The following is a 10336-nucleotide window of genomic DNA, read 5'->3' on the forward strand; positions in this document are numbered from 1 at the left end:
GATACCTTGGTGGTATGGTTATATAGGGTGCCGTCAACATATTTAGCGGTAGAGGTCCGTCACGCTGTTGTGAATAAGTTTTCTATCGCTAGTGTCATCAATGATAGGTTGTTATACCCTATCGTCATAGACCTCCACGATAGGAAAATGATCAAATTCAGAAATTTCTTTAAACTAAGATGAAATCTCGATCAACTGTTATAAAAAGTCAAAACACGAAATTTTATCGCCAATGGACATGGCTGGAGCATGACTGTTCACACACGCAGACGCGCAGAAGTTATCCTAATCCTCACGCACGGGCACGAAAAGGCAGCGTGACGCCGACACGACCGGCCATGGTGCGCCCCAGGCTTGGACTCGTCTGTGTTTTACTACAGCCCTGCGACCTGCGCGTGATGCAACCCAAGAGATAGTATGCGATTGACAGGCTGCGTCGCGGTGCATGCACGACGCCAGCAACAGCGCCATGTATACATGTGTTCACATCGGCCGGCGACGGCGACGCCTGAGAGCGACCCACTCGGCTCAACCAGCGGCGCGTGCATGCAACTGGCCGCACTAGCGAGAGCGACCGACGAGGTGCAGGGCATCGAGAAAGCTCATACGAGTACTACGTAATACGGCACCTAACATAACATAAAGCAAAATTTTCACACAAAGCACTGTCACTCTCAGGTCTCAGCTAGTACCGGCTTTGCTACTTGTTGTTACTTTTTTTTTCTGCGTGAAAGCTACTTGTTGTTTTAACATGAAATGCGCATCAGCTATCCAAGTTTTCCAAGTATTCCATTTCGTGGGCATCATTATGTGGAAATCGCCTCGTGCTTTTGGGGTGAGGAATGCCTACCTCCCGGTCCTCCATTACACTCACAGCTCTTAGAGTGGCCGGGCTAGGAGCATCTTTTTTTTTTAGAAAAGGAGGATGTACCCCGGCCTTTGCATATGGACGATGAATGCAAACATTTTATTAATTATTCATTAAAACCTTACAAAATAATACATCAGTAAGTACGAGTCCACCAACTCAGCAACACATACCGCTACTCCGATCCCCTTGATGAAGGGATGCCGAATGTCCGGGTCAAATACCAAACAAATTTCGCACCAAAGACTAACATCTAAAGCCGGATGCCCCATCCAAACCACAACGCCGGGACTGGGTGACACGCCGGTCCGGCACACTTCCAGTGGGCACCAACGTACACGCTGCAAGGGCCGTCACCACCGTCTTCCATCGATCCATCCTCAAAGCAGCTACTAACACATTGACCTTGCGAGGCCTCTCTGCCATCGACGTCACCACGACGCCAGACAACGTCCTCCTCCTGCGCGAGTCCCTCGCCACATATTGGACATCGAGCCTCCACTGCTCCACGCCGTCGAGATCCACCGCCATGAATATGCAGGATGAAGCACCGCTCCACCAAAGATGCCATCTACTTGTCCCTCGAGTCCGCGTACACCTCCAAAAATGATGCCCCCAGGGAGAAAATAACAAAAGGGTGTCGTCGTCATCCGATCTGCTGATCAAGGGTTTCCACCCCACCTTGCCAAACCGCGTGAGCCGCCGAGATGGATCCCGCGCGCTCTTCACCGTCTCTGACCCGAACCAATCCATAGCAAAACCACAAGATCGCCGGTGCAGATCCGCCTTTGACAGGGATTGCACCACGCCATGTCGCCGCGGCAAGCTCGAGCTTCACATGCCGCCATCTTCCAGGGCCGCCGCCCCGGGATCCAAGCCGAACATCACCGCTGCCACCGGCCACGTTCCGCCGCCGCCGACCCGTTGAGTCGCCGGCCACCACGACCAAGGCCACCGCGGCCACGCGAACTCACCAAGCAGCGAGCACCACCCGATCTTCCACGAAGCTCTGCAGCTCCGCCGCCTCCGCCCAGCCCCACGCGCAACCTTGCGCCGTCGTCGAAGGCGAACCGTCGCGCCGCCTTGACGCAGATCGGGAAGAAGCGCCTCGGCGCCATGGGGTGACCCGCCTCACCCGATCCGACGTGGGAGAGAAGAGATCCTCCGCCGCCGCCGTCAGCCGTCCAGGGCTTTGCCCGACGGCTTCCTCCAACGGCGACAGAGGGGAGGATGGGGATGAAGGTGCCCGGTGGCGCGGTTTAGGGTTTCCACCCGAGCCGACCTAGCGGGGGGTGACGCGGGGGCTAAGTATTAGGTATCAACAAAAATGCATATGTGTTCGTAGGATCCACTTAGGAGAGTACTATGTGCTAGGACTAGGAGCATCTACTATCGAACCCCTCAAACCCTCATCAAACGCGTGGTTAGGCCACCCGATCACAAAAAAATCAATACAGATGGACCTATTAAATCGGTCTTAACCGCCCGATCGACGGGAGGATCTGTCCGCCACGACTCCATAATGTCCGTTCAAAGGACGTTCGGTGGCTAGACGGGATCATCCATGTCCAGGCGGGTGGATCCATCGATCGGACCAGCGAACTTCGAGTCCCACCGAGAACAGGCTGTCCGGCATGGGAAGGAGTGGATAAGGATCGTCGAGGCCTATCACGCGGAGGAAATGGCGGTGGCGGAGGCGGCTGATGCGGCGGTGTCGGCAGCCACAGAGGAGGAAGCCATCCGCGCCCGCATCTTCAAGAAACGACAGCGGCGGAACACGTGCGCCGTCGCCGGCAAGCATAATCGGACGGTCCATGAAATGGCTAGACTGCCATCGAAGGAGGAGAAGGAGGTGAGCGATAGCGAGAACAACTCCGACGACGAGCAGATCCGGCTCGATCCGTACCGCGTCTTCGACCGATACTTCCGCGACAAGGGCGTCGGGAAGGACAAGGGCAGCCGTGGATGATCTTCATCTATCATAGCCAAACATGCCAAATTTTGGTAGTCCGATGGCATGTTCAGCAGTGACGGAGTAGCTGAACTACGTGTGTGCGTTGACGTAGTAGTTGCATGAGTTGTATAGATTTGAGATATGAGATTTGAGGTGTTCAGTTGTAGACTGCATTATTTAAGGCATGACCGGTTAGTGTTTGCGGACGTGCCCAAGCACGTGGGCGTTTGAGGGGTCCAATTGTAGATGCTCTAAGTCTAGGCACTGGTCGATGAACCGACGGAAACATCTCAAATTATGGATCATCTTTTATAAATTAAAAGTATGTGGTATTTTTTCTGTTGCAATGCACGGACGCTTTTACTAGTAACGAAAAAAGAATTAGAGCATGCGGACAAACCCTACGGCCCGACAACATATTGTCTGTTTTTTTTTGGATGATATAATATCTGGCTGTGACGTGGTGAGTCGTCGCCATGGGCAGGTCAGACCATCGGCCCAAAGACCCTCCTCCAACCGTGTGGCATGCAGCTTCCAGTGGTTTCCGTAAGTGGGGTCAGTGAAATACGAGTTCTGAAAGTTTTATTTGGATGGAGAAGCACTTTCGATTATAATTTTCGCTCTAGCTTGTCATGAACACGAACTAGTCGCAACTTTTTAGGGCATGCCCATCGCTCCACGATGGACAGATGCCCCAGCTGTCCACGTCGACCTGCTCGATCCAGCGAAGCCAAACCTGATGCTTGCAGGCCAGAACGACCTCTTGCAGAAGAGGCAGGCTCCTCACGAGCAAAAGCATGAGAAAATGATAAAAAGGCAGGAACCGTGTACAAAGAGAGCTGGTCATTATGGTTTGTTTCTCACATAAAAGAAAGGAAACTTTTTAGAAAAAAAGTTGATGGTGGTCCACATGTGATGCCTGCGTTGGACAAGAGCAACTGTGAGAGTAGTCTCATTGTCTATTTCCTTGCTGGAAGTACTGAGGCTACTGTATAATGATGCTATCATAGTTCATGCCCTTAGAGTATTTCTTACCATCAAGATCGTACAGTACTATCTAGTTCATCGATCTGGCCGCGGCCTAGGAATGACGACTGACTACCATGTATGGCGATTTTTAGGTGGACACTTCATCATGTTTTCACGTGATTCTTGCACAATGTCAACGGCGAACGAATAACCACACACGTCTTCCTAGACAGCCTCTAATCGAACGGCTTAACCTAAACCAACAAGTACAGCATCATGCGCCGTCACGCCACAGGTATCGGACTAAATAAAAAGCAAGCGAACATGTGATGGATCCTCGCACGATACGGTACGTACACCGCCCCGCATGAGGACAGGCGACAAGGCGAAACCGAAATCAAGCTTTGACTTGGAGCATCTCCGCAGGCCGTCGGATCCATCTACGCGGCAGCTTCCCGTGCGGCGCCGGGATCCCGAGGGAACCCGCAGGGAAGCCGCGCGGACAGCCGCCACCTCACCACCCTTCCCGGTCGGGGACGTCAAAACCCGATGGCGACGCCGCGCGCGCCCAAAAGGGCTCCCCGATCGCACGCGCATCCCCTCTTTGTCCCACTCCCCGGCTATAAAACCCCGCCTCCGCAGCGCAAACTGGCAACGACTCAGGCGGTAGGCAACCAAGAAACAGCTGCTTCTTCCATCCCAAAGATCAGCGGAAAAAGGAAAGGGAGTGATATTTTCAGAGGTTTCCAAGGAGAGTGGAAAGAGATCGATCGAGAACCGAAGATGTGCATGGACCGATCACCGGTGCCGGCCAAGAAGATCTGGCTCGCCATCGCCTCCCGCCTCGGCCTCCGGCCAACTGCTGGTACGCTCCGACCTCTTCTTAACTCGTCGATCGTCTTCTTTCTCTCTTCGTCGTCGGCGAGTTTGTTTCTGACGGATCGACCGGTTTGGTTGCGCTGCAGGGCTGAGGAAGCTGAGGAAGGAGGTGAGGACGTGCGAGTACCGCGACGTGCACATCATGTGGGAGATGCTGAGGGAGATGGACTCCCCGGTGCCCCTCGAGGAGAAGGAGGCCGCCGCCGCCGCGGCCGTCGCGGCGGCCGCCGGCGCCAGGAAGAAGAAGGCGGCGTGGAGCCGCTTCCTCTACTACTGCTGCGCGTTCTGAGGTCCACGACGTGATCGATGGACGCGGAAACTGAACAGCCAGCTACAACCAGGCCGTCAGAGTTATAGAGCAGGCTAGCAGAGAGACAGGCTGTGCAAATAACCAAACGCGTGTGGATCCATCCCAAACGTTCCATTGGAGATGATGACTGTGTGGTAAAATAGGATCCGGATTGCGAGGATGTTAATACTCTACATCAGAGGATGGTGAATGAGTTGTGCGGCGTACAGCAAAAGCAATCATATCCGTCTTGCCTCTCTCAAAAGTCAGTATCCAAGAGCCGTAAAACCCCATGGAGTGTGAATCGCGCGCAGATAGTTATATAACAAAATATAGACACTGAATCAGGAGAGAGAGGAGAGAGTTGTGCTTGCAATTCGAGAAAAGAAAAGAAAAGAAAAAATGGACCATGACATCGGATCTTGGCCCCCGAACTTGTTTCGAATGACCCTTGACTAATTATGAGTGTCTGTGGTGATGTTTTGTCTCGGTTGTGACGATGTCAATTGATTTCGCATGCTTTCTTTGTAGTGTTTCGCTTCTGGTTTTCTTTGCTTGATCTTCTCAACTCATCAATTTGGCATCCATACAAAAATGACGTTTATATTGTTTCTTGTATGATGTTAGTTCACAATTATAGTACTTTATGTGTTACCTATGAGTAGTGCAAAAACTATGTATAAATACCATACAAATATTCACATGTCGTTATATCTGTATATGATAATCAAACAATCTTTTAGAACTCTCACACCCTATTGTACGGAGGGTGTCCTAAAGATAGGGAGGGACTCGGGGCAGATCAGACAAAGAATCATCCTGGGATTCGATATTCAAACTAACGAGATTTCATCCCTAAGTTTGCACAAACGATAACGCTCGCACGTGTGGCATATTTATACTTTGTTCACACGCATTGATCTTTGTTGATGGTGTTTTGCATGAATTTTGACGCGGTCTGAAAAATCGATGCCACGTATGCATCCTGATATGTGTGGGCGTTGGTGTGACAGCCCGAGACCGACGTTTCAGAAGATTCACCTTCTATTCCGTTTTCGTCGTGTGGCTTATTTTATTTGTGGCATCATCATCGCATCATTCGCATCATCTGCATTGCATCGGCATCCCCGTTGTCGCCAGTTTTCAAAAGTTGCATCCGTTGTTAGTTGCCGGTTCTCGTCGTTGTCCGTTCCGAGCCCGACCACACACGCACGCGCCCGCGACATCGTCAAAATCATTGTTTTTAAAAGTGTGTACAAAACTTTCTCTGATTGGGTTGAAACTTGAGGAGCGGTCTTAATATAGTGTAGGTAGGCCGCCTGCCAAATTTCGTCGCAATCGGAGTTTGTTTGATGCTCGAACCGTTATAGTTATAACGACACTATAGTCGGTCAATTATGGGACGTTTCGCTATTTTAAACTCGATTCCGGGCTGCCCATTTTCCCTCTCATCCCCGCCTAGCCCCTCTGCACAGTGCACCGACCCTACGCGCGGCGTAGTCCGAAAACCTCCGGGACCCGAAACACACGGTCGTAACCGTTGGACCCGGATCAACCCCGTTTTACCGCAAATTGTCATCGATTTATCAATTGGACCCCCTAGCCTAACTTTTCTGGACCATCCGATTAAGATCAGAGGGATCAGATGACCCCTAACCTAGCTATATAAAGCGTCCAACCCTAGAACCTAGGACCCTTGTTCCATCAACCAATCCTCTCATGTCCACCGCCGCCGCCACCCTCTCCCTCAGGATCTCCTCCTGACCAACCCCCTCCTCCTCGTTGTGCGTTTGCATCCAACATAGTCTCGCCCGGATCAGCAGCTTCCCCATAGGCGTCGCGCGCAGCAGCAAGCAGCAGCCAGTCTCCCAAATCGCCGCCTCCCCTTTGCCTCTAGCCGCCGGAGCCCCATGCCCGCTCGACCCCAGTAGCTGCGTGCAGCTTGTGTTGTGGTGCGGGAGCACCCGATCTCCTCTGCCCGCTTCCGCTCAGTGGCCTTGCCGAACCGGCCGTCGCCGTTGACCACCTCCAGGTCGGCCGTCGGAGCCTCTCCTTCCCCTACCCTCTCTGCTTTTTTCTTCTCCCATCTCTGCTAAGCTCTCTCTCTCTCTGTCTTGCAGCAGCAGGACCTGCAGGAGCAGCCGAGCCGCCATGGAGTCTCTCCACTTCTGGAGGTGCCGTGCGAGCCACCTTGTTGGTGGGAATGGGATCCCCTCGTCCGGATCCGTCGTAACCTGCTCAAACCCCGTTGTTCCCCCCTAGGATCCGCGCCGGAGAGCCGCCTGCAGCGCCGCGCCTCCGCAAGCAGAGCCAAGGCCGGCCTGTTCTTTCTCAGGTTCAGATTCAGTCACAGCGTTTTAATCTCGTTCAGACCCTGTGGTTGTATCGGTTCATTAGGAGACATCCATCGCTTTTAACATGAGCACACATCCAGCCGAGTTGGCAAGCACAACCGGACTTGTTGCAAGAGGTTGTGGGTTCGAGTCCTGACGGAAGCACCAATTTTTTCAGTCATTTTATTCCATCACGAGAGGATCAGCTATTTGATATCGATCCCCTATAGTGTCACAAACATGCAGTAGGCAAGATGGTCAATCCATAATTCTAGCAACCAAGAGGTTCTTGGTTCGAATCCTAGCCAAGCCCCTAAATTTTTTGCATACATCCAAGCACATGGGCCGAAAGCCTCCGCTGGCTGCACCCTTTTGCATAGATTCGGCCTAGTGGTTTTTTTTAGTACGTGTAATTTTTCTTTATTTTTTAGAAAATCATTGTTTTTCAAACGCTCGTAGTTTCTTAACCGTGCATCGGATCAGAGTGATTTAAATATGTAACTTGACTAGAATTTGTCGTAGAGTAATATTTTCCAACTCTCATGCATAATTAGAACGGTTTAGTGTGATGTTTGCATCGGTTTGCGTGTCGACATGTTGAAATGGTTTAGATCGTAACTATTTGTCCATAGCTCCGTTGGAGATGAGCCATATATGTAAATGGTGCAGAACAACGAGTAGAATCACGTGAACCACTTTGCTTTGCCATTTAACAAACCTAAAATGTGTTTAGGACAAATCTGGACAGAATTAAGTTTTAACACGTGGGGTCATTTCGGAGATGCTATATGTCGTTTCCAGTCTCATTTAAAATGCCTAGCTAGGTAGATTAATTGTGCTTCACCCCCTTGCCATGTTAACAAAATTTTAAATATTGTCATGTAAATTAACGGGAGTGAACTAAATAATTCAACGTGGAGTTTCGTCGATATGCAACTCGTTGCATATCAAGCTTCACTTAATGTGTAGTGTTTGATTGTTGTGATTGTCATGCCTTGGATTAGTCCGTTCATCCATCATATGTGTTGTGCATCGTGTGGTGAATATTGTGAGTTGTTTTGTGTTTTCGGTTTGCTTCGTCTCGATAGAGTTCCGCTGCGTGCCGGATTGTGAGGACCCGTTCGACTATGTTTGTACGTCTGCTTCACGGAGGCATTCTTCTTCCAAGCGGGATCTCAGGCAAGATGACCATTTCCCCAGATACCATTACAATCATTGCCATGCTAGTTTTACCGCTTCTATCGTTATGTCTCGTTGCCTACCACATGTTAAATATCAGCCTCTCAACAATGCCATGTTTACCTTCAATCTGATCGACCTAGCAAACCACTGATTGGCTATGTTACTGCTTGCTTAACCCTGTTGATAGCGTTGCTAGTTGTAGGAGTAGTTGCTTCCATGTGACAACATAGGTTCCTTGTTATATCACCATATTTAAATGCTATTTAATTTAATGCACCTATATACTTGGTAAAAGGTGGAAGGCTCGGCCTTTCTAGCGTGGTGTTTTGTTCCACCTTTGCCCCCTTAGTTTCGGCTACCGGTGTTATGTTCCATAATTGAGCGCTCCTAACACGATCGGGGTTGTTATGGGGACCCCCTTGATAATTCGTCTTAGATTAAGACTGGTCTGGCAAGGCCCAACTTTGGTACTACATTTACCTAATAACCTAATAATAATGCATAGGAACCTGCCGGCACCCGAGGAAATTTAATCAACCCCCGGGCCAGTGCTCCTCATGAGTGATGGTCCAAACTGGCAGATTACGGGGCCACCGCGGGGCAACCCGAGGTTTGGTATCTCCTAGTGTGACCCATCCATTGTGTCCTGAGAACGAGGTACGCGACTCCTATCGGGATCGTCGACACGTCAGGCGGCCTTGCTGGATTAGTTTTACCTTTGACGAGATATCTTGTGCATCGGGATTCCGGTGATGCTTTGGGTAATCTCAGAGTTGTGGTTTTCCACTAGGGAATCCGGCGAGATCGCGTGCTTCGTGATTGAGGATTTCTATGCGGCTTGTGGTAATTTGTGATGGACTAGTTGGAGCACCCCTGCAGGGTTAATTCTTTTCAGAAAGCCGTGCCCTCGGTTATGTGGCAACGTGGAAACTTTGTTTAACAATGGTTCTAGAAAACTTTGTTAACTTAATTAAAACTTGCCAACTGTGTGCGTAACCGTGGCTGTCTCTTTCGTGAGTTCTTTCTCCGATCGAGGACACGGTGGGGTTATGTCTGACGTAGGTAGGTGTTCAGGATCATTCATTTGATCATTCGTAGCTCACATCCGCTATGCGTAGATCTTCCCCCTCTTATTTCTTGTACTCGTAAGTTTAGCCACCAAATATATGCTTAGCCGCTGCTGCAACCTCACCACTTAACCATACCTCACCCATTAAGCTTTGCTAGTCTTGATACCTTTGGAAATGAGATTGCTGAGTCCCATGTGGCTCACAGATTACTACAACACCATTTGCAGGTATATGTAAAGGTTACTCGACGCGAGCGCGTTGATTGTACATTTGGAGTTGCTTCTTCTTCTTCTTCATCATCGATCTAGGATGGGTTCCAGGCCGGCACCCTGGGATAGCAAGGATGGACGTCGTTCTTATTTTTCTCGTTTGTTTTCGTCCATAGTCGGACCTGTTGGGTAACGTAGCATAAATTCAACAATTTTCCTACGCATGTTCAGATCTTCCTATGGAGAGACCAGCAACGAGAGAGGGGTAATAGCATCTTCGTACCTTTGAAGATCGTTAAGCGGAAGCGTTGCTAGAACACGGTTGATGGAGTCGTACTCGCAGCGATTCCGATCTAGTGCCAAACAATGACACCTCCGCGTTCAACACACGTGCAGCCCGGTGACGTCTCCCGCACCTTGATCCAGCAAGGAGGAGGGAGAGGTTGGGGAAGAAGACCAGCAACACGACGGCGTGGTGTTGGTGGAGAGACGAGGTCTCCCGGCAGGGCTTCGCCAAGCGCCGGCAGAGAGGAGGAGGAAGAAGTGCAGGGCTGCGCCGAGGGAGAGGGAAAACTGTGTCCTC

The 10336-nt window shown here is 50.7% G+C and overlaps 1 protein-coding gene across 1 annotated transcript; it reads left to right on the plus strand.

Annotated features, from left to right (window-relative positions):
* The first annotated feature begins 4404 nt into the window (after window positions 1–4404).
* LOC123398446 lies at window positions 4405–5404 on the plus strand. The gene is made up of 2 exons (XM_045092916.1): window positions 4405–4656; window positions 4757–5404. The coding sequence occupies exons 1-2, from the start codon at window positions 4575–4577 to the stop codon at window positions 4957–4959; spliced, it is 285 nt and encodes a 94-aa protein (XP_044948851.1). The 5' UTR covers window positions 4405–4574; the 3' UTR covers window positions 4960–5404.
* Window positions 5405–10336: the final 4932 nt, after the last annotated feature.

This window comes from Hordeum vulgare, chromosome 5H (genome assembly GCF_904849725.1).
Source record: "Hordeum vulgare subsp. vulgare chromosome 5H, MorexV3_pseudomolecules_assembly, whole genome shotgun sequence".
Classification (NCBI taxonomy): domain Eukaryota; kingdom Viridiplantae; phylum Streptophyta; class Magnoliopsida; order Poales; family Poaceae; genus Hordeum; species Hordeum vulgare.

Coding starts and splice junctions, on each gene's coding strand:
- LOC123398446 (XM_045092916.1), top strand. CDS start 4,575: ATGTGCATGGACCGATCACCGGTGCCGGCCAAGAAGATCTGGCTCGCC. Junction 4,657..4,756: donor CGGCCTCCGGCCAACTGCTG/GTACGCTCCGAC, acceptor GTTGCGCTGCAG/GGCTGAGGAAGCTGAGGAAG.